The 24,199-nt window shown below is 41.2% G+C and overlaps 1 protein-coding gene across 4 annotated transcripts in view; it reads left to right on the forward strand.

Annotated features, from left to right (window-relative positions):
• Positions 1–5,276, forward strand: part of Satb1 (SATB homeobox 1) — a 90,637-nt gene extending 85,361 nt beyond the window's left edge. For 2 of the 4 annotated variants that reach the window (XM_038343306.1, XM_038343305.1), the window contains exons 10-12: positions 1,286–1,489; positions 1,984–2,079; positions 3,543–5,276. In XM_038343306.1, the coding sequence (XP_038199234.1) occupies positions 1,286–1,489; positions 1,984–2,079; positions 3,543–4,049 (807 nt within the window). In that variant the 3' untranslated portion in view covers positions 4,050–5,276. The remainder of the gene's footprint in view (positions 1–1,285; positions 1,490–1,983; positions 2,080–3,542) is intronic. The other 2 variants (XM_038343309.1, XM_038343307.1) reach the window with 2 other exon arrangements.
• Positions 5,277–24,199: the final 18,923 nt, after the last annotated feature.

Here is a 24,199-nt window from a genome sequence, read left to right on the forward strand (position 1 = left end):
GGAGTGTGCACAGATGGGGAGTGCTGTCTGTGGTACAGGACAGACTTTGTACCGGTCTGCATGGCAGTCACAGGGGAGACTGGGGGATGGGGCCAGGGAAGCAGTGGAGCTGACTTCCAGTGTGTGCAGGTCAGATGTCTCTGGACAGTCCAGTGAGCTGTCAGCAAGCTGTGGAGTAGTTTGAGAGAGTGGCAGTCTAGACTGGTGGGCTCCAGCTAGAAACCGTCCCTCCCTCTTTCCTACCTGATTGCTTCCAGTCCAGTAGGGCAGAAGGGATGAAAGTTTGAGGGGATGGTAAGTGTCCACTATTGAGCCATTCAGCCAGTGAAAATGTCATGACCACACAGGATCAGATTGGGGCCTTGACTGAGTTTGTCCTTCGCTCTTTACCACGAAAACTTACTGAACTTCTTGCCTGACGAGTCCTATACCTGTGCTGCAGCTGACAGAAGAGCAGAAAAATGCGGTGCCTTGGAGAGATGGCTCAGAGGTTAAGAGCTCTGACTACAGTTCTAGAGGTCCTGAGTTCAGTTCCCAGCAACCACATGGTGGCTCACACCATCTACAATGGGATCTGATGCCCTCTGTTGTGCAGGCATACATGCAGACAGAGCATTCATACATTTAAAAAGTACATCAGTGAATAAAAATTAAAATAATCAGCAGTATCATATTTTAAAAAAATGAGTTCCTTGTTGAAGAACTCTCCTAATGTCAATGATAATAAAACCAACTATATTCATGCCCAAGCTTGCTTGCGGCACTGGTGTGTGTGTGTCTCTGACTGTCCCCCTTCCCTCTCCCTCCGCCCCTCCTCTCCCATGTCTGTCTGTCTGTCTGTCGATGTCTGGTTGTCTTCTTAATGGTTCTCTACCTTATTCTTTGAGTCAGGGTCTCTTGTTAAACCTGGATCTCCCTCATTTTCACTAAACTGGCTGATAACCAAGGCCCCCGTGTCTGTTTCTGTACCCCATCACTGGGGTGGCAGGTAACAGGCTTTTTTAATGGGTTTTGATGACCCAAGCGCAGATCTTCGTAGCTATAGAATACACTCATACCCACTAAGCCATCTCCCCATGAAGATACAAATCTGAACATCCTCAGAAACGGAGCCTGCTTCCCCATAGCTACATCTATCCTCCCTTAATGGATTAAAAGAGAAAATGTTAAGGCAGATTGGAGTGTGATGAGTGGGTGAAAAGTTATTAGCTATTGGAGCTTCCATTTTCGCATCTCTGAAAGAGTTCAGCCCAGCACTAACCGACCTGTCACCTTTCCTCCTAAGGGATGGTTGTGTGAGCTCTTACGCTGGAAAGAAGATCCTTCTCCAGAAAACAGGACCCTGTGGGAGAACCTGTCTATGATCCGAAGGTTCCTTAGTCTCCCTCAATCTGAGCGAGATGCCATCTATGAGCAGGAGAGCAATGCTGTGCATCACCATGGCGACAGGCCGCCCCACATCATCCATGTTCCAGCAGAACAGATTCAGGTTCGTTTACCTTGGCCAGTTCCATGCACCACTAAATAAACAAAGCCTTCAACTTCGCAGGGAAATTAGTGATTCTCCTCTTCCCACAATCTACCTGTAGGCTTTCTGCCGGGGCCAGCAGCACACTGCCATCTCGCTCGGGATAGAAGGAGAATAAACACTGTCCTGACCCCCTTCTGACTGCTAGTCTAATAAGGGGGTCTTGGTTAGCCCTGGGTTTTGATTATGAAAACCTAGAATCTATCTTTTGGTGTGTTTTCTAAAAATTCAAATTTAAGACATTACCGCCTAATTAAAACCATCCTGCCCTGGAGGGAAGGAACCGCCACTGTGCTTAGAGGACAGGCACACATTTTATTCTGTGGATTCTGTCCAGAGCGAAGGGGAGGGGATCCCATCTTGCTTTATACTCCTCATCCTGCCTTCACCTCATACACCGTCCCATCCACTCCAGGGCAGGACAGGGTAAGTCATGTCTGTTTGTCTTTCCTTAGAGCCCCTCTCCCAGCACCCTTGGCAAAGGAGAGAGTAGATGCGCTTCCCTACCAGGCCTGCTGACCCCCGCACCATGGCCCAGTGCTGCTCCTCAGGTGAGCGGGCACCAGTTTCCTATGCCAGGAGAAAGGGGGAAAGGAGAGGTTGTGAAGACCAGCTCCCTCAGCAGAGTTTCCAGCTGTGCAGAGGACGGTGCTAGAATGGCCATGGCCTCTGTAAGAGCCTCCTGCTTCTGAAGAACTCGATTAAAGTGTCGTGGACCAGACCACATATCGGGGCTCTAGTGGCGTCAGGAATTAAACAGCATGCTCTAGTTGAATTTAAGCTGTATAACTTATTTCTGATAAATTTGAAGGTTGTTTTAAGCTTTCTTTAAGGGAAATGCCATTACCTCTAGGGCCTCAGAAACCTGCTTGGCATCTTTGTTGAATCACCCCCATTCCTTCCTGGTATTGCTGTCCGTGAAAAATACAGATATGTGTAGCTAAAATAATAGAGTTATCAATCCACCAGGAAAAAATCCTTGAGTATTTATTAAAGATAAAACAAATTGAGAAAGAGAATCCCTTAGGATATTAAGCACTAAAATAATTGTGAAAGCCTGAAAAAGCAACTGTTTCAGCTAAAACAAAGACAAGAAAGATATATGTTAAGTAATAAAAATAGTACTTGTTTGAAAATGTAAATTGTTTTTAATAAAATTGCTTCTTAGGGGGATAAGAGGAAATGCTTAAGCACAGGACAAATGTTCTAATACATTGCAGCTCGAGCACCGGGCCTGATTGGCTTGGCTGATAAGAATTATGGATGTTGAGTGCGCAGTAGACACATGCCACACGTTGGTTACATGTAATTGTGTACAGGAATTACAGCACATACGCAGATAGTAATTATGAAAAAGTGTCTGTATACATTAGATGTAAAGCCTAACCACATCGTAGTTTACTGTAGACAAAACAGTTTGCCAGCTGGCGTGGAATGCAGTGAACCTTCATTTGTGGGGGTAAGGGAAAAAACGTAGGGTTAGCTTAGTGCAGTTTGGTAAAGTGTGTGTGTGTGTGTGTGTGTGTGTGTGTGTGTGAGAGAGAGAGAGAGAGAGAGAGAGAGAGAGAGAGTTGAAACTGTCTGGCAGATCCTTGCATCTCGTGCAGAATGAGGGGGAAGCCACAGCTGTTTCGGCCTCCAGGGTACAGCCATAGGATGCAGCATGGTGGCTGGATAGCTCGGCCTTCTGATGTCCTCTCTGGAATCCAAGAAGGATCTTTTTATGAAGTCTTTGTTAATTAATTCCATGATGTGCTTTGGTGAGAGTCGTTCTGAGAGAGAGTGGGGTTCACATTTTTCCCAGCGGTTTGTCTCCACACAGATAGCTGATAGGTGAGCACAGTAACCCTCCAAGCCCAGTGCTGAGCTCAGATGTGTATTTGTTTATTTAATAAAGGCTGTGGGCTGTTTAGCTGGCTTACTCTTTCTCAGACACTGCGGGCTTGGCAAGCACCCCCTGCCACTGCAACGGGCTCCGAGCAGCTCTGACTGTTTGCCTGTTTGTTTTTTGCAGCAGCAGCAGCAACAGCAGCAGCAACAGCAGCAGCCGCCACCTCCTCCTCCTCAACCGCAGCCCCAGCCCCAGGCAGGCCCGAGGCTGCCTCCACGGCAGCCCACGGTGGCTTCGTCTGCAGAGTCCGATGAGGAAAACCGGCAGAAGACCAGGCCACGAACCAAAATTTCCGTGGAAGCCCTGGGGATCCTTCAGAGCTTCATCCAGGACGTGGGCCTGTACCCGGATGAAGAGGCCATCCAGACTCTGTCTGCGCAGCTCGACCTGCCCAAGTACACCATCATCAAGTTCTTTCAGAACCAGCGGTACTATCTCAAGCACCATGGCAAGCTGAAGGACAACTCCGGCCTGGAGGTGGATGTGGCAGAATACAAAGAGGAGGAGCTGCTGAAGGATTTGGAAGAGAGCATCCAGGATAAAAACGCCAACACCCTCTTCTCCGTGAAGCTGGAGGCAGAGCTGTCCGTGGAAGGGAGCACAGACATTGATGCCGACTTGAAAGACTGAGAATTTTGGTTTCAGCTGTACCACTGGTATTTACTAACAAAATGAAAAGTCCATCTTGTGTTCACTCAGAAAGCGTTCATTGTTTATTGTTTGCCGATGAATCTTCAGAAACTTGCACAAACAGGAAGTTGGAAGGACATGACAGCACGAAAGGTTCTACTGTTTTCCCGGACTGCGTGGCAGCCCCAGTGAAGCGTCAGGGTTGTCTGATGGCAGAATTTGTGTTCAAGGGTTGCACTGTGGTGTGTGTGCGCCCTGTCAGCATGATACCAGAGATTGGTTTTCCTTTTAATTAATATTATTCTGGAGCCTCAAATAAGCATTATAACTTCTGTGATTATGATTGCCTTTCCTTTAATTATTTCTGTAACACTCCACACTAGTCTTTGGAAACTGGCCCCTTATTTTAAAGAGAAAAGGAAAAAAAGTTTGTTACTCGATTGTATGTTTAAGAAAAAGAACTATAGACTGTGGACTGCAGTTTAAAGATGACATATGCCAACAAATGCCTTGTATTATATGGCACTGCCGTAATTAAAATTTGTTTTTTTTATTTTGGAAATAAAGGTTCACTGTAATTTTTTTCATTCTCATTGTTACATGATTCATTGTTACATGATTTTTTTTTTAAGGAAAAGAAAATGTGAAACACAATTTAGTCCTCGTTATTTATTTGTAGATCCTGCAGCATCATGTTGCAATTAAGTTTCTGGAAGTTTCTGTTAAATGTAATGTTGCTTCTCTTGTTACCATACTGTTTTCCTTTCTATTTATAACTGTATTTTGATGGGCAGTAAAACAAAGTGTCTTAAAAGTTTAAATAGAGAAAATGTGCTTTACACAGTTGCCTATAAAAGTCTGTTATCCGAGCAATTCACTCTAGAAGCTTCACTCTGTGTCATATGCAATTTTTACTATCATGCAAATAAGCTTAGGTAAATAAAACTAATAGATCACCTTAGAAAATTATGCAATTAATGTGAAAATAATTGATGTTTGCAATGTGTCTTCCTTTGGTTTACAATCAATTTTAAAGCGACATCTGTATAAAATTTCTGTATAAAGGTGTATTTCTTTTTTATGAGTTTATGACTATGAAAACACCAGCTATTTTGTTACAGCTGCTGTTTTATAAGTGTATCACAGTTTTCTTTATGCAGAAATGTGCTTATTAGGAGTGGCTGTTGACTGTAACTACACGATTAAAATTGTTTGTATGGTATGCAATGGCAGGGTTCGTCTGCTTATGTGACCAGGCTCAAGGACGGTGTGTCATGTAGGTGCACACATGCTCCTGACAGCCTGTAAGGACGGTGTGTCATGTAGGTGCACACATGCTCCTGACAGCCTGTAAGGACGGTGTGTCATGTAGGTGCACGCATGCTCCTGACAGCCTGTAAGGACGGTGTGTCATGTAGGTGCACACATGCTCCTGACAGTCTGTAAGGACGGTGTGTCATGTAGGTGCACGCATGCTCTTGACAGCCTGTAAAAACTACTGAGCCCTCCCCTGAATCACTAAGTTCAAGTCACACACATGCTCAGTTTTAAGCAGGTATGAAATTTCACAATGCAGATGATAATTAGTTTTGCTTACTACACAGGACAAAAAGACTCCAACAGAACATGAATTACTCTAGTAATTAAGTACTTGGAATGGCTATATCTGCTTTTTCTCCCAATCCTCCAATTATGGCAATAGTTTTCTTTAAAGTGGGGTGTATTTTTCAACACCATTAGTAATATAAATAAGGGAACAACCAGACCCATGTGAGAACCCTTCATATTAAGCATTTTGGGGGAGGGGGTGTTTTGTTTAGATTTATTTGACACATGATAAGTAGGGAAGGTACAATACCTTGAGTTCATTTGGCCTCGTTTGTCAAATGTATCTACATGAAGAAAGTAAGAGTAACCCTGCTAGAAGCCAAACACCGTCTTCTAAACCGCTGCACCACACCCCAGTGGCAGGCAGGGTGCAAGCAAGGAGTATTGTGCTCTGAAAAAAAAATTTGTTAATTTTGCTTATCTGTTTGTCTCTTGTAGCCCTTTGTTAGGTCCCCTAAGTGTTAATTGGGGTATTTGGGTTCATGGAGCCAGGGCTCTGAGCTACCCTTTTCCTGAAGAGCATTTCCTCATGGGGGGCACTGCGTGGAAACTCCTCTAACGCTCCAGTGGGAAACACACCTGAGCCATGCAGAAAGCTGCTGCCTAGTACAAACCAATTCCAATTCTTTCTGTTAGGTGAGAAAACAATGCAAACTACCTTGTTTGCTGGAGTTCAGAAAAGGAATCACGTGAGCCAAAGGTATTTGAATCAGGATACTATAAGCTAAATTTCAAATGTTTTTTTTTTTTAAAGAAATTAACATTTCACTAACTAAAGATTGTCACCCACGTCCTCCTCTTCCCCAAGTTAAAAGAGTCAACAGGATCAGAGAAATTGATGTCCTTTTTTTTTTTTTTTTCATTTTAAACAGCCCAACACTTTGGACATCAAATAGGTATACAATTTGGCAGTATTTTGGAAGATCTAGGAAATGACTGTGTTGGAAAGCAACACCATTGTGCCAGCAAAATTATCAGATCTTTTACATTTATGGTCTGCATGGTTTTGTTATTTTACAATAAAGCACATGTTAGCAAATGGGGCCGTGATGGAGTGTGCAGAATTGTTGAAGACAGCACATTTTGGAATATGTCTCCTAGTGACCCATGTTGCTCCCCCAATGTCATTGTAACCCATGTCTCTCTTCTTCCTGCTGCCTATGGCTATTGATAATTTGTTTAACAAGCTTCATTGTGTCCCGGTATTCCGGAGATGTTTACACACTGGGCATGACATAGTACTTCGTGCTGTTAAGTCTTAGCAGAGTCAGGTAGTTTATGAGTAATATTCAGCTGTGTGCATCCGAGTCTGTCATGGATCCCTTCACTCAGCACTTTGCCACTAATTTGTATGACACTCTGTGGCCATATAATACTTGCATATTATGCAAAAAATGATGTTGATCGTATCTTTCTGCCACACAACATGCAGGGCTGACACGTAACCTTTGAAAATGTGTGTGCCCTACTGTGTTGCACTTCGTAACAAAGTCTGTACATATGTACAAAATGTGTATTGACTGGCGTTTAGTACGAAGACATTTTGAGCTGGTGTCCACCCCTAGTAGTATCTATAGTTGACTATGCTTATCTGAACTACATAGCTTGAGTAGAAAAAATTCCAGTGGTTCAGGAGTGTCCTGACACAGGTGTCCCACACATACTATATCTAATTCTTCCTTAGTCTCAATTGTTCACATGTGGCTGATAACAAGATCCTTGATTGTCACAATATTTTCAATAAAGGAGATATTATGAACTGCCTGGTGATATTTTCAACAGGAGCAATTAAAATGTGTATGGCCTGGATTATAGCAATGGGGATGAGTCTGTTGTGCTAACGCCAGCCAGAAATGTGGATGGCAGGGTGGGAACCCAGCAGCTCCAAAGCAGGAGTCATCCAAAACGTTAGTAGAAGGAATTCTCAGTGTTCCTTCTGAAGCAATCCTTTAAATGTAAATAGTGGATATATGTGCATGTCTTTAGACGAAAGTTGAGCTGCAGTCTATTAATACGCACAATTTTTGATATAAAGTGCCCTCAAACAAAATGTAATGAAAGGTGTTTGTCAAGAATACGATACCTGTTTAACAATACCATATTAATACCATATTAATAAAAACAGTTTTGAATTAATGTTTAAAATATGAGCAACATTTTTAAGCCTATCTTCTGTTCCTCTATATGGGTGTGTATTTACACACATGCACACAGCACATTTAATTTTATGAAAAGAACACTCCTAGCATTCACACCTATTCCTTGTGTCAAAGATGAGGATGAAGTCATCTTTTCCTGTGGGCCTTCCGGCTGCTAATACACCTAACTGTGGCCGAAGCGCTTGGCTTGGACTTGTCTTTAATAGTGGTTAGTGAAAGATGCGGTGGGGCTGTGTGCAAGGAAAGAGCAGAGAAACTTCAAAGTGATCTCTTTTGCACCACGTTAAATGCTGAACATTATTTCTTTACTGAGAGCTCAGTAAGAAATATATTCAAGTAAGTCTTCATTCTAGTGACAGTCTTTAATCGTGCCCTACCATCTTCGAAGAAAGAAGTGATGTCTGTGGCAATCTGGTTTTCCTCTCTGGAAGATCTGACAGTGCCTGCTAGGTTGTGTTCAAGTGCGCGTACTTAAAAAGTGTGTGTCAATGCATTCCTCTGGAGCACTCTGTTCAGGGCAGACTGCTGATCAGCATCTCCATGCGGGGCAAGTGTACCCCCCACTTGTTTGCACTTTTAACTACTTGCTGAGGTCTCTGACGGACAGCAGCATTTGAAGAGTTCTTCATGTTGTAAGACATCACAGTGTCTCATTTAAAGCTCTCCATCCCACTAGGAGGCACTTAGAGCAGACACTAACATCCCCACTTCAAAGACAAGCAAACAAGGAAAGCTCTAATAGGTTTTCTGACTTGCCCAGTTACAAAGTGGTCACATTAACCTCAATCCAGTTCTTCCATTTTCTCAATAAATTTTTCAAACACACTGCAATTTAATTCTTACATGGATACAAAGCAACATGTGTTTTGCTAAAAGAGAAAGTTGAACACTGATTTAAATCAAGTATGTTTCACCCTGGAATAATAACCTCAGATTCTGCTGCCTTCATATGAATGAGAGCTAAACACATCAATTTTTTTCATTAACCATTAGGAAAATTGCAGAAAAAAAAAAACACAAAGTAGCTGGGTGGTGGTGGTGGCACACGCCTTTAATCCCAGAACTCGAGAGGCAGAGGCAGGTGGATCTCTGAGTTCAAGGCCAGCCTGATCTACAAGAGCTAGTTCCAGGACAGGTTCCAAAGCTACAGAGAAACCCTGTCTTGAAAAAACAAACAAAACCCACAAAGAAAGCATGGGAAAGAAAAGCAAATGAACTCTAGAGACATCCTTCTCAACAAATTTAACATTTTTCTATTAATATTTTATGAAATTCACTGAAATTAAAACAAAAAGTATCAACAAAAGGAGCTTAGCTGACCCATGTATTTGCCCAAATACTGCAACAGCATGTTACATTTTTGCCAAGTAATGGATCTTATTTCTAGAGGAAATTTAAATTTTTTTTTCCTCCAGAGCTTTCTGAGAATTTTCAAAAAGTCAAGTAGTAAGAGGAAAACCCAGGAGAACCCCACAAATCTGCGTAAGAGCAAACCAGTTTCTCTTTAAAACAGCCCGTGCTTTCAGATCATTTCAGAAACTAAAGTACATCAGTCTCAGTTCTGCATAATAAAATATGTAATTAAGCAACATTCCACAATGGATTAAAGAATTAAAAGCTTCAGGTGCAGAAAAGAATGTGTTGGCATTTTCATTTTTTCAGATGGCATTGTGAGGTGTTGCCTTTGGCTTTCCTTTGACATCCTATACACAAATAAGTAGGCAGAAGCAGGTGAGAGGAAGAGAGAATGAAGAATTGGCTCCCCTACAATAGATCCGAAGAAACCAGGAAGGATATTTGTAACATGCCCAAGAAAAGGAAATTAAAAAGGACAGGAATCTTCCTTGCCCAAGGAGAAAAAAGTAAATAAATCTTCAACTAGGGCTTTGTGTATGAAGAAATAGAAATCCCGAAATAAGAGATGGCTGGGCTGGGCAGTGGCCTCCATTCCTGCTGCGCTCGGGAATTCACACACCAAATGATACAACTCAGAAAATTTAGTTCTAAAAACAATAACTCAATTTCATTAATATTTCTGTGCTCCAGATTCAGAAGTTCATGGAGGCATTTGGCAATTTTTTAAAGGATAATATGTCAAATAAAATCAAACCACCCAGATGTCAGAATTCTACATTTAACATTAGTAGGGTTTCATGTAATACGTAAACCACAGCTACACACAGTTGCTCAAATGAATTTACTATTTAAGCCTTGTATTTTAAAATCCTGTCACAGATATACATTTGGTGGAGGAATAAATGAATGAATGAGTGAATGGATGATATTAGACAATGTAGCAGAAATTCTGACCACAATGAAGTAGAAATCACATTCTATGGACTGCCTCTTCATGGTGCACTTTATTTTTCTTTTGAAATTGCTTACTATTTATGTATTGTGTGTGTGTGTGTGTGTGTGTGCGCACATGTACATACATCCACACACATGTACAACAGCACGTATGGAGGTCAAGGAACAACTAGCAGTCCATTCTCTCTCAATGCCCTTTGGGTCCTCAGGTCGTAGGGTGGAAGCAAGTACCTTTGCTGGCCGAGCCAGCTCACCAGCTTTTCACAGGTGTGTTAACTAGACAAAGAGGAAGAGGCTCCCCCAGTCTTTAAACACCACATCTCTGGACACCTCAAAATATAGCATTGTTCTGCCTCTGCATCTTATAAAAGGAATTTGCTAAGACTGTCATATAAATCAGCACAGAATAGGGTGTTTTAAAATTAGTACAGAATTTGGAGAAAAAACACAAAAAGGTAAAAGACAAAACACACATAAAAAGGAAAAACCAGAAAGGTAACTCGATACAGAGAAACGCATGAGCTCCTTTACAACTTGTTAATGGGAACTATCAAGGTATGACTGACAGAAAATAGATGTACCTGTTTGATGTACAATTTGTGTATGTACAAAATACAACTGGTGGTGTGAGGGGCCTGTCACTATCAGGCAACCCCTGCTCTCCTTCACAATAACCCGCCTGCCTACCTCTTCTTTCACAACTGCCACCCTCCTCATCAAATTGGCCTGTGTCCCCCTCCCACTATTAGGTTGTATTTTATTATTGGTGTTTGACGATCCTTGGTGTGGGAGAATTGTCTGTATTTTGTCAATCGTATTTTAAATAAACACTGATTGGCCAGGCAGGAAGTATAGGCGGGTCAACCAGACAGGAAGTAGAGGTGGGGTGATGAGAACAGGAGAATGCTAGGAAGGAGGAAGCCCATTCCTCCCATTCCTGCCCAGACCACTGAGAAGCAAGATGTGACCTACTCGGCTGAGAAAGGTGCCGAGCCATTTGGCTAACATAGTTAAGGATAATGGGGTAATATATATTATAAGAGCTAATACAAAGCCTAAGTTAATGGGCCAATCAGTTTATAATCTCATGGAGATCGCTGTGTGATTTTCCTTGGGACCAACTGTCTGTGGGGTACCAGGTGGGACAGAAACCCCAACAAGCCAGCCTTCATGCTACAGATTTTTTATGTATTATGTGGTTTGCTAGTATTTCCCATCAGACTATGGCATATCATTTCATTCTCCTAGCTATTCTTTGAAGGATGTATGTCCTTCATTGTGGGGAAATCCAATATATATATATACACACACACATATATATACATATATAATATTTATATATATAATATATACTATATGTATATATTGATATTGGTTTTTCGAGACAGGGTTTCTCTATGTAACAGCTCTAGCTGTCCTGGAACTCACTTTGTAGACCAGGTTGGCCTCAAACTCATAGAGATCTGCCTGCCTCTGCCTCCCAAGTGCTAGAATTAAAGGAGTGCATTACCATTGTCTAATTTAATATTTTTAAAAGATGTTGCTTTTGCTGTCACATGAGTTGATTAGTTTAAGGTCACAGGGATTTCTTTTCTACCTTCTCTTTTAAATGTTTTATAGCTTTAAGGTTTACATCTAGGCCTCTGGTCTATTTTGAGCTAGTTGCTGTATATGCTATAACATCCATGTCACAGCTCTCTGCAGTCTCTCCAATTTTCTTTCTACACACACACTCGCACACATATGAATGCACATGCAAGCACACAAACTACACACACATACTCACACATGCACATACTCACACATACATTCACACACATACATGTACCAGACACACACTCACACACATACATATGCACACGCAGGCACACACACCATTCACACACGCATCCATGTACACCACATACACATACATGAACACGCAAGCACACACACATGCACCACAAACAAACACACTCACGTGCACACCACACACACATTCACCACAAACAAACACATACACACACGCACACTCACACACACCATAAACATATGTGCACACACACATTCCAATGGTTCCTGTACATTTTGTTTAAAAGATCATTCTTTATAGAATTAAATAGTTTTTTTCATCTTTGTCAAAATTCAATCAATTGTGTATATGTGTGTCTTCTGAAGTCTCCAACTTGTTTTCTTGACCTCTGCTTTGCTCTCTGAACCTGCCTTGACTGCCACACTTCTGACCCAGTATCGAAGCTGGTATGTCTGATCCTTCAAAATTTCTTCAGCGTCATTTCTGGAATCCAGGATTTTTTGTTTCTGTCACTTTAGGTTTAGCTTGTCAGTTTCTATCCAAGGTGGAGTGAGACCTGCCAGATTTTAATGAACTCCAGAGATCATTTAAGAGGCAGGACTGTTAACAATACGATTCTCTGAAACTATAAAATCAGTTCATCTCTTATTTATTCAGATCTTTGATTTCTTCCAGAATGTTTTATATTTTCAGTAGGCATTCCTACATCTCTTGTTCAGGTTCATCCTTAATTTATTTCATATTTTTATTCCAATTCAAGTGGTACTTAAAAATTATTTTAAGCAGTTTGATCTAAATATAGAGAAACACAATGTTCATGTGTGTATGTGTTGAACTTTTATTTATTCTAGTATGTACTCTAAGATCATTTCATAGTTTTACTTTTGTATATTCCATTAAATTTTCTGCACATTCATATCAGCTTACAAATAAAAACAATTGAATGAATTTTTAGTTTTTGAAGACAGGATTTCTCTGTGTAGCCCTGGCTGTCCTGGAACTCTTATCTGTAGACCAGGCTAGTCTCGAACTCAGAAATCTGACTGCTTCTTCCTCCTGAGAGCTGGGTCTAAAAAGGCATGTGCCACTACCACCTGATTGACAATTTTCTTTCTTAAAAATTTGCAATCTAAACACTTTCTTTATTTCCTTTATTTTCTAGAATATCTAATACAATGTAAAGTAGAAACCTTAAAAGCATTGCTTTGCTCTGTTAATAAAGTTATAATATGGCCCATTTATCATATTTGCCGTGTGATTTGCTCAATCTGTATGTAGATATATGATCAGCACTATGTTCTTTTGTTTCTTTCCTTTGCTTTTTTGAGATAGCATCTCACTATGCAATCTTGGCATGGGTTACGCTATGTAGACCAGGCTAGGCTGAAACTTACAGATATCCTCCTGCCTCCCATTCCCAAATGCATGTGCCACCATATCTGGCATTATTATGCTCTTTTCTTTTGTTTCTTTTTTCTCCTCTCTCTCTCTCTCTCTCTCTCTCTCTCTCTCTCTCTCTCTCTCTCTCTCTCTCTCTCTCTCTCTCTCTCTCTCTCTCTTCATTTTCTTTGAGACATGATTTCTCAGTGTAGTCCTGTTTGCCCTGGTATTTGCTCTATTGACCACGATGGCCTCCAACTCAGAGATCTGTCTGCCTCTGCCTCCCAAGTGCCTCCATGCCTGGCAAGTACTGTGTTCTTGATGGTAAAACTGAGGATTCTGTCTGTTCTTCTCTTCCTTATAATAAGGGATATCCCTTTACCCTCTGCTCCTGACAAGGATGACAGGCTCACCTACAAATCCTACCTGACCAATCAAAAGAAAAGGAAGAGCTTTGTGATGAATTGATTGGTCACTTAATGTAAAAGGGAGGAGAAAAAGAGTTAGAAAGACAAGCAGAGAAACGTGAGGATGCTTGGGCATAGGTAATAGCACCCAGAGGAGAGGCACACCTTCTGTGAAGATCATTATTGTGCAAAAAACTTCTGGAAACAACATGCCAAGACAATTTCTCTGAAAGCCTTCAGAGGTGTGGTACACCCAGGAAATGCTCTAACTGGGGGAGAGAGATGATTTCTGTTAGCTGAGGAGCTGAAATGCTTAGATCAAGACTCTAACTCGGGCTTTGCCTCTCCCTGCTGTCCATGTTGCAAAGTCTTATTACCATGCCTCTTCACCACCACCTTCTCTGTACCCACTTTTGTGCTACGGAGGGGTAGTCTCTTGTAAAAGAGTGACATTTTCTCTCTTTTCTTCTACAGAAATGTCTGCTAACCTTTATGTGAGTCATAAGCTAAGCTATTCTGGATAACATGAGAAAAAAAAGGAAAAAGAAAAAAAATCACTTCAGTATTTTTTTCTGAAGAGTAGGAGCCCATATTAACCAGAAAATCCTGCTCTCAATTCTACATTTCACTTGATGTGCATAAAAATAGCTTACCCATTTGTATTAATTACTTTGGTGTCCACATGAGGATAAGATCAGAGCCCCTATACCCTGTAGCTCACCAGTAAATATTCTACAAATTTAGAAAGTTATTGAGTTGAAATTTCACCCCTTCTTGATAAAAGTCTAGAAGTGTTAATATTCTTGGCAAAATTATTTTTGCACTAATTGCTGTATCCATCTGCTCTGTGAGATTGATTAGACTGTGAGAGCATTCGCTCACTCCTGCAATCATACTTCTTGGCCCCACGGAAATGGGAGCCAGTTCCTTTCCATCCCCAGATGCCAGCACCATGGACAACTGCAAGCTTTTCCTTAGAGGATCTCAGAAGAGATTAACACTTGGCACGGTGGCCCTCTGGGAAACAAACCAGTCTAGAAAGTTCTGTTGAAGTAGAGACTGTGTGGATTTGAGATTCTTCCATGTACAGAACACTCTTCTCTTTCACAAAGTCCATGTTCATTGGTGGGGTGCTACATACTGGAGAATGTTCTCCGGACTGCTAGAGTCAGGAGGCAAGGCTAAGGGCTCTGTCTTTGTCTATCTCAGCTCTGGCTTCAGAAACCTGAAGAGACGGGGTGACTCACATTGTCAGTATGTGGTGCGGGAGAATTGTCTGTATTCTCTTAACCCACATTGGGTGCCATTCTGTAACATGAAGGGGAGCCAGACCTGCTTGTTGGGGTTTCTGTCCCGCCCGGTACCCCACGGCCAGCAAGCCCCAAAGAAATAACACAGAGATCTTTTAAGTTATAAACCTGATTGGCCAGGCAGGAGGTAAAGGTGGGAAAACCAGACAGGAAGTAAAAATGATGTAATGAGAACAAGAGGATTCTGGGAAGGAGGAAGTTGATTCCTCCCACTCCTGCCCAGACCACCGAAACAACAGGATGTGATCTGCCCCACTGAAAAAAGGTACTGAGCCACATGGCTAACATAGATCAAAAATATAGATTAATTAAGATGTGAGAGTTAGCCAGTGAGAGGTTAGAGCTAATGGGCCAATCAGCTTTATAACTTATAGAGATCTCTGTGTTATTTCTTTGGGGCTTGCCGGCTGGGGGGTACCGGATGGGACAAAAACCCAAACAAGTAAGTCTGGCCCTCTCATGTTACAAGTATGTCTGACAGAAAGCAGTTGCAGAGCCTACTTTTATTGGGATTGCACTCAATATTTATCTAATTTTAATTGCTTACATATTATTTGCTTAAAAATACACCTAGCAAATAAACCCTAGGTTTAAAAGTAAGTAAGTGGGGGGGGGGGTGTAAGAACAAGAAAGAAAGATAAAATAGAATTTTACACAAAAATAGCAACAAATGGGCTAGAGAGAGGGCTTGGCAGTTAAGACCATAAACTGTTCCAGGGAATCTCATACTTTTAGACATAAAAAATAAGAATTAAAAACAAATTTCTGTCATTAAAGCCTTCCTCATGGGTGTTACACAGTCCAGCCTGTTGGACAATTACTCTTGAACCTGGGTGTGTGTAGGTTAGAGTCCTGCACAGATAAATAACTTGTGTTTTGGAGACCAGGAGTTAGAAAGATCTCTGAGGCAAGTCCCACAGGATGAATGAGGGAATATCTCATTCAAAATTTTAGACTCCCCTTTCTATGAACAGTTCTGAAGCCACTGTAGGCAGGTTATAAGAACTGGATCTCTTGTTGTTGTCTTCATTATTGCCTGGCTGGCCACTGAGTACCACAAAGGTGAGAAAAGGAGCATTCTTTGATCATACCACATTTGTACATTTGAAAGAACAGCACTTTCCTTTCAGATTTTTGACCTTTGAACGTGTGTGTGGCAACATGCTCTTTGGTGAAAAGATGCCAATAGATTAAGAGATGGCCATTTGTTTTCTATTGTGTCTAGGCGGCTCCACTGATGAAAGCAACTTTATTGAGATCACATCTAAACATCTTTTTGTGTTGTTATTTTGTTCTACCCATTCATAAAATCACAAACATAAGAATTATTGAATTCTCAAATCTATTCCTTTTAGGATTTCTTTATGTTTTTAAAGATTTATTTATTATGTATACTGTGTTCTGTCTGCATGAATGCCTGTAGGCCAGAAGAGGGTACCAGATCTTATTACAGGTGGTTATGAGCCACCATACGGTTGCTGGGAACTGAACCCAGGACCTCTGGAAAAGCAGCCAGTGCTCTTAACCTCTGAGCCATCTCTCCAGCCTTCTCTTTATATACTTTAAAATGTTCAAGGTCCAGAAAGATGGCTCAGACAATAAGTGTATCTGTCACCAAGTTTGACAACCTGAGTTGAACACCCAACACCCACATGATAAAAGGAGAGAATTGACTCCAGCAAGTTGTCCTCTAAGCTCCATGTGTACATTGTAATGTCATACACATAATAGAAATGATACACAAATGTAATATGTTTTTAAAACGAGATGATGAGACACACTTTCCATTATTGTTGCTGTTGTTTGCCAAGTGCAGATGAAGAATTAGAGCCTCTTTGGAAAGTGAGCTTACCAAGGAAGGGCAGAAAGCTAGGAACCTCACAGCCAAAATATAGTGTAGTCTGGTATTCCTTGGGTTATTTTCTTCTTCTTCTTCTTTCTCCTCCTCCTCCTCCTCCTCCTCCTCGTCCTCCTCCTCCTCCTCCTCCTCCTCCTCCTCTTCTTCTTCTTTTTCTTCTTCTTGAACAAATACTTAGTTTTATTTTTTTATGTATATTTTTCCTGCATGAATGTCTGTGTACCACTAGAAGAGAGGGTTGTGGGTCTCTAGGAACTGAAATTATAGACATTTTTGAGTCACCACATGGATACTGGGAACCAAACCTAGTTCTGCAAAAACAGCACGTGCTTCTAACCACTGAGTCATCTCTCCAGGCCTCCCTGGACTTTTTTTATTCCAGACTTATAACAAAGAACTCAACAATTCAGAAATGGAGTAGGAGTTCCATCTGTTTGTGTGTTGCTTTCATTGGTTAATGGATAAAAAAAACTGCCTTGGCCTAGTTGATAGGGTGAAACTTTGGTAGGCAGAGAAAACATAACTGAATGCTGGGAGGAAGAAAAGCAGAGTGAGAGAAGCCATGGATCCTCCGCCAGAGATGGACGCTAGTTAGAATCTCCAGTAAGCCACTGCCACGTGGCGATACACAGATTAATGGAGATGGGTTAAACTAATGCGTAAGATTTAGCCAATAAGAAGTGAGAACTAATGGCCAAGCAGTGTTTTAATTAATAGTGTTTCTGTGTGGTTATTTCAGGTGTAAGCTAGCTGGGTAGCTCGGACAAACAAGGGGACCTCTCCTTCCAGCGCAGAAATACCAAGAAAGACACAGCAAAGAAGTCACCCAAGCCATCTCTACCCTAAGAAGAGAGACAGCTTAACAAGATAGGAAACCACACAGTATGCACACTAGTCCACCTACAGAACATGGGGAAGAGTATAGTCACACCTCTACTCAGCCCAGGACAGCACAGTGGAGACCTGGATTTCTACTCCAGAGGTTGTAAAAGGTGCTTCAGGATCCAAGTGATGGTACTGAAGGAGGTCTGGTGTACAGTCAAGTCTTCCAGGCTTTTCTTTCTGTCCCAGGAGTGTCAGAGGAAGCTGCCCAACTTATTTGTTTTTTACTCTATTACTTTTTAATATTCATTTTATTATCTTTATTCCTTTAATCTATGACTATCTGTACTCTGTCTCTTTAAAGACTTTCTTTTATTTTTTTAAACTATTTACTTCCTTTTATAACTCTCTATACTCTTTTTCTTTTCTGTCCTAAGCCTACATACATTCTTTAAACATACTGTGTCTCATTTAGAGGTCTGAATCTGTTTTTATTGCATATCTGTAATCCTTTTCTGACCAGGATGGCTTCTTAAATTGCTAAGCTCTTCTTAAGAACCTAAGCTTTGGCATTGTCAGGGGAAATATGGCCTGCCTGCTTGCTCTGTCCAGGCTGACATGGCTGAAGTCCATTCATTGCCTCTGAGACTGTTGGGTGGGAGTTGTCCTCACCACCTCTACTCTGGTGACCAGTTGGCCCATGCTGCCACCAAGTAACTTGGAGCATGTTGCCCACAAACCACATTTAAATGCTCTGTCTCCTGAAAGAGCCAGAGTTAGTGCTGGCAGCATGGCCCAGAAAGCCGCCATTTCCAAGCTGCATGGCTTTTTTTTTGCTACTGCTGAATCAAAAAAACTTCTCTTAAAGAGCTGCAGCTTGCTGCCAGCAAGCAGAGCCCATTCAAAAAAAAAAAAAAAAAAAGCAGGTAAATTTTGTTTTTTAGTATCTAGAATTCCTTTCCAAGCTTTCTCAGGTTTTACATGGATGTAGTAACCCCTCGGTGGCATGCCAGTTTGTTGTAAGTGGCTGCTTGTTCATCCTGACCGCCCAGCCCCGAAATAATCACATAGAAACTATATTATTTTAATCACTGCTTGGCCCATTAGCTCTAGCTTCTTATTGGGTACCTCTTAAATCTAAATTTAACCTATCTCCATTCTCTGTGGTGAGGAGCTGCGGGCTGTTTCCCGCCGCCCCAGCTCCTGGGCACCTGACTAGCTTATGCCCTGAAATAACAACACACAAACTGTATTCATTTAAACACTGCCTGGCCCATTAGTTTCAGCCTCTTATTAGTTAATTCTCACATATCTTGCTTTAACCCATATTTAGTAATGTGTGTAGCACCACGATGTGGTGTCTCACCGGGAAATATTCAACATGTCTGACCGGGTGACTGGCTTCATGGCGACTGACCCAGAAAGGAGAGTCATGGCGATTGCCTGAGCCATCTGCCTTACTTCCTTCTTCCTGTTCTGTCTCCTCCACCCACCTATGCTCTAACCTATCAGGCCAAGCAGTTTCTTTATTCATTAACCAATGAAATCATCAGATAGATAGAAGACACACCTACATCAATCTGTGCATCACTACGAGGTCATGGCCTACCAGCAAAGCTTCAGTGCAACTGTCTCTGGTGGCTCCATGGCTTCTCCCTGACTCCACCTCCTTTCTCCCAGCATTCAAATTAGTTTTCCTCACCTAGTTCTACACTGCCCTATCAATAGGCCAAGGCATTTTTTTTTTTTTTTTTTTTTTTTTTTGCTCACCAATGGTATTCACAGCATACAGAGGGGAATCCTACATCATGGGTGTGTCTGTGTGTTTCCATAGAAGTTCAAGTGAGGAGAGAAAACATGTGCCATCTCATGGTCTAGATAAAACCTAGCAGTGGGTGTTGCCATCTTATGGTCTGGATAAACCCTGGAAGTAGGTGGTGCCATCTCATGGACTGCATAAGAGCAAGAAAAGGAGAAGGCAAGAAGACACCACTATTTATCTCTTTCTGCTTGCTCTCTGTAGCAACATAGCTAGCTGCCTCACACTGCTGCCAAGTTCCTGTCATGTCAGACTACTTCCCCTCTTACACTGTTAGCCAAAATAAGCCTTTGAGTCTTCAGTTGTTTTTATCATGCTTTGGGTCAAGGTGGAAAGGGAAGTAACTGATTTTAACAGTGGGAGGATGTGGAAAGGGTGGAGAAATGCAGAGGACATATCTGTGCCTCTCACTCACTTTTGCTACAAACCTAAAAACTGTTCTAAAATGAAATTCTATTAAACTTTTTGGATTCAAATAAATTAGAATTAAATAATAGTGGTCACTTGACAAGATTTTAACATTTTTTATGACTTTCAGGAACAATGAACAATTTCTCACTTAAAATAATAAATCTGTTTTGATCACTGTATCTTCAAATAAAAAATATAAAGTATAGGATATATTAATGTTATCTGTTTTTATAAAAAGACTAAAATTGAAAGAATTTAAATGTAACTATTGAAATAATATTTTAATAAAATAAATATATTAATTAAGCACTAAAAAGACAATAGATATATACAAACAATGTGATTACAGAGATATTAGAATTGCCTAATAAAATGTTTTGTTTTTGTGGTGCTAATTATCCAACCCAAGGCATGCTGGGAAACAGTCCACTAAGCTGCATCTGTTGCCCCAACAATGATTTAAAGCTGTGGGATAATGCTTCATTAAGAAATTGCAATCTTGGCTAGGCATGGTGGCCCATGCCTCTAATCCCAGCACTCAGGAGACAGAAACAAAGAGATCTCTATGCATTCGAGGACAGCTTAGTCTACATAGTGAGTTCCAGGATAGCCAGAGCTACAGAATGGAGACATCCTGTCACAACAGAGAGAGAGAGAGTCACCAGAGAGAGAGAGAGAGAGAGAGAGAGAGAGAGAGAGAGAGAGAGAGAGAGAGAGAGAGACAGAGAGAGAGAGAGACAGAGAGAGAGAGAGAGAGAGAGAGAGACAGAGACAGAGAGAGGAGGAGGAGGAAGAAGAAGAAGAAGAAGAAGAAAAAGAAGAAGAAGAAAAAGAAGAAAGAGAGGAGAGAGAGAAAGAAAGAAAGAAAGAAAGAAAGAAAGAAAGAAAGAAAGAAAGAAAAATTACAATTTTGTTTGGAAGAAATATTTGAACATAACAAAGAATGGACATGAAATGAGAAGCAAAGAGAAACTTAAGAATTCAAAATGGAAAACTGAAACAAAATTTGAAAGGATGACTTTCAAAACCACACCAGAAGAGACTGAAGGGAGCTTGTCTTAGCTTTGCTTCCAGTTGCTGTGATAAAATGCTCTGACAAAAGCCTCTTCCTGGGTCACAATTCGAGAGTGTAGTTCATCACTAATGGGGAGATTAACACAGCAGGTGCGGTACAGAAGAGCTGGTCACAATGCATCCTGTCAGGAAATAGAGAGGAAGGAATGCCCGCTGCACTGCTCCCTCCCTCCACTTATATAGTTCAGCATCCCAGCTAGAGAATGGTGCTGCCCACCATGGCTAGTCTTCCTAATTCAGTTGGCAGTAATTCCTCACAAGCATGCCCAGGGACCCATCCCCCAAGTGATGCTAAACTCTTTCCTGTTGATGATTAATACTACTCATCACAGGAAGTAAAGGGAAGACAGAGCAGGACTCATTACTGAGTCTGAACAATAACAAAAAAAGAGTAGAACAAATTGTGCTGGATTTTTAAATGTCAACTTCACACAAGCTAAAGTCATCTGAAAAGGAGGGAGCCTCAATTAAGAAAATGCCTACATAAGATGGGGGTGTAGGCAAGCCTGTAGTACATTTTCTTAATTAGTGATTGATGTAGGAGTGCCCAGTCCATAGCGGGTGGTGCCTCATATGGGCTGGTAGTCCTTGTTTCTATAAGAAAGCAGACTGAGCAAGGCATGAGGAGCAAGCCAATAAGTAGCACCCCTCCATGGCCCCTGCAGCAGGTCCTGCCTCCAAGTTTCTGTCCTGTTTGTGTTCCTGTCCTGACTTCCTTTTATAATGAGCAGTGATGTGGGAAGTGGAAGCATAATAGACCCTTTCCTCCACAACTTGCTTCTGGTCATAGGGTTTCATCACACTAACAGTGACCCTAACTAGGACACAAATGAAACTTCAGGAATCTGAGAGACGAGAGCAACAGGTCTGCCATTCCTGTTACTGGATCCTAGAAAGAGACGGGAGAAAGACTCAGCAAAAATCATCAAACTACAGATTCAGTGAGCTGATCAGACCTCAGACACAACAATAACAGCCACATCTTAAGGTCAAATTTTTAAAAACTGTAAATGAAATTATCATAAATACAACAAGGAATAAAAGGTACTTTACATACAGGAAGCTATGTGACAACCAGAGGATTTCCCATCAAAAGCCATGGAAATAAGAAGGAAACAGGAAAACAGCAAGAGGATCCAAGGTCCACTTGGGCTCAATAGGAAAACTGTCTCAAAGATGATAGGCAGGTAGGTAGATAAATAGATAAACAGATGATAAATAGGTAGGTATATAGATAGAAAGATGATAGATGATAGATAGATAGATAGATAGATGACAGATAGGTAAGTAGGTAGGTAGATAGATAAATAGATGATAAATAGGTAGGTAGATAGAAAGATGATAGACGATAGATAGATAGATAGATAGATAGATAGATAGATAGATAGATAGATAGATGATAGATAGGTAAGTAGATAGGTAGAAAGATAGATAAATAGGTGATAGATAGGTAATAGATGATAGATAGTTTAATTCCTAAAATGCTAGCAGGTCCTGGTGGGCTCGTGGAGCAGCGGCCACGCGGCGGGGCAAGCTGGTGGCTTCATGTGGTGAGTGACTGGTGGTCCGGTGGGAGACAGAGACAAGGACAGACAAAACATGTTGAATGTTTATTTAGGGGGTTATGGAGGGGAAAGGGAGAAAGGAGTCAGAGAGAGAGAGAGAGAGAGAGAGAGAGAGAGAGAGAGAGAGAGAGAGAGAGAGAAAAAGAAGGAAAAGAAGGAGAAGAGAAAGAAAGAAGGGAGAAGCAGGGAACACGCGTGCTCCAGGAAGGGAGGCAGGAAGAGAAGAGATTCAAGATAGTGACAAGAGATCAGAGGTCACTGGGAGTGGGCGTGGAAAGGGGCGGGAACCAAAAGAATAACAGATAGATAGATGATAGATAAATAGATGATAGGTAGGTAAGTAGATAGATAGATAGATAGATAGATAGATAGATAGATAAGTAGGTAGGTAGGTAGATAAATAGATGATAGGTAGGTAGGTAGATAGATAGATAGATAGATAGATAGATAGATAGATAGATAGATAGATAGATAGATAGGGTTCTAGTGCCCTTTAGGTTGTTGTTATAAAAAAAATTCTGGTCAAGAGCAACCTGGAGAGGAATGTTTATTTGGCTTACACTTCCAGGTTATAATCCATCACTAAGGGAAGTCAGAGCAGGAACTCAAGATGAATCTTAAAGCAGAAACCATCGAGGAATGTTGCTGGTTCACTCCATTGAAGGCTTGTGCTTAGCTGGCTTTCTTAAACAGCCCAGGTTCTCCTGTTTAGGAAGGGTGTTACTTACAGTAGTTTGTCCTTCCCCGTGTATATTAACAATAAAGACAATCCAATCTAAGCAGTTTTTTTCAGATAGCATCTCAGATTACTCTAGGTCAGAGGTCCTTAACCTATGGGTCACAACCCCTTTGGGGGTCACCTATCAGATACCCTGCATATCAAATATTTACATTAAGGTTTCTAACAGTAGCAAAATTACTGTTATGAAGTAGCAATGAAATATTTTTATGGTTAGGGGTCACCACAACATGAGGAACTATATTAAAGGGTCACAGCATTAGACAGGTAAAGAAAGGTCTCTTAATGATTAGAGATCAAAGCTGTGTCGATGCTGAATGGATGGAGATAGATAGTCAGACAGAATGGCCCAAATAAATCTAAATTCTATGAACATAATTTTGACTTTGTGGATCCATCAAATATTACACTCAGAAAACTATTAAGTAAAACCACTTATTACCCCAACATGGAGGTGGAGATTCAGAGTAGTGTAGAATGTATGTCATATGTCCTAGGTTCTGGGTTCAATGACTAGTCCTCCTAAAAACAAAACAAAACAATTCACAGAGGTTTGCAGTAGATTATTGGTCAAAACTCTTGGGTTGACTGTTGGGTGGTCATTTTTACATCTGTGCTTTCTGTTGCCAGGGTCATGGCCATTCCCCTCTTCCCCACCTGGAATTTGTCATGGATTTGCTTGGACTAATGGAGCATTAGCAGACTTTAGGCATATGATAGTTAACATTGATTGTCAATTTGATAGTCTAGAACCATCTTGGAGACAAACCTCTAGGAGTTTCTGTGAGAGATTACCTCAATTTGGTTAAATGAGGTAGAAGGACCCACCTAAATCTGGGGAGCACCATTTCACAGGTAGGGGTCTGAGACTGCATAAAGTGGAAAATGAACTGAGT

The sequence above is a fragment of the Arvicola amphibius genome, chromosome 9, assembly GCF_903992535.2.
Source record: "Arvicola amphibius chromosome 9, mArvAmp1.2, whole genome shotgun sequence".
NCBI lineage: Eukaryota > Metazoa > Chordata > Mammalia > Rodentia > Cricetidae > Arvicola > Arvicola amphibius.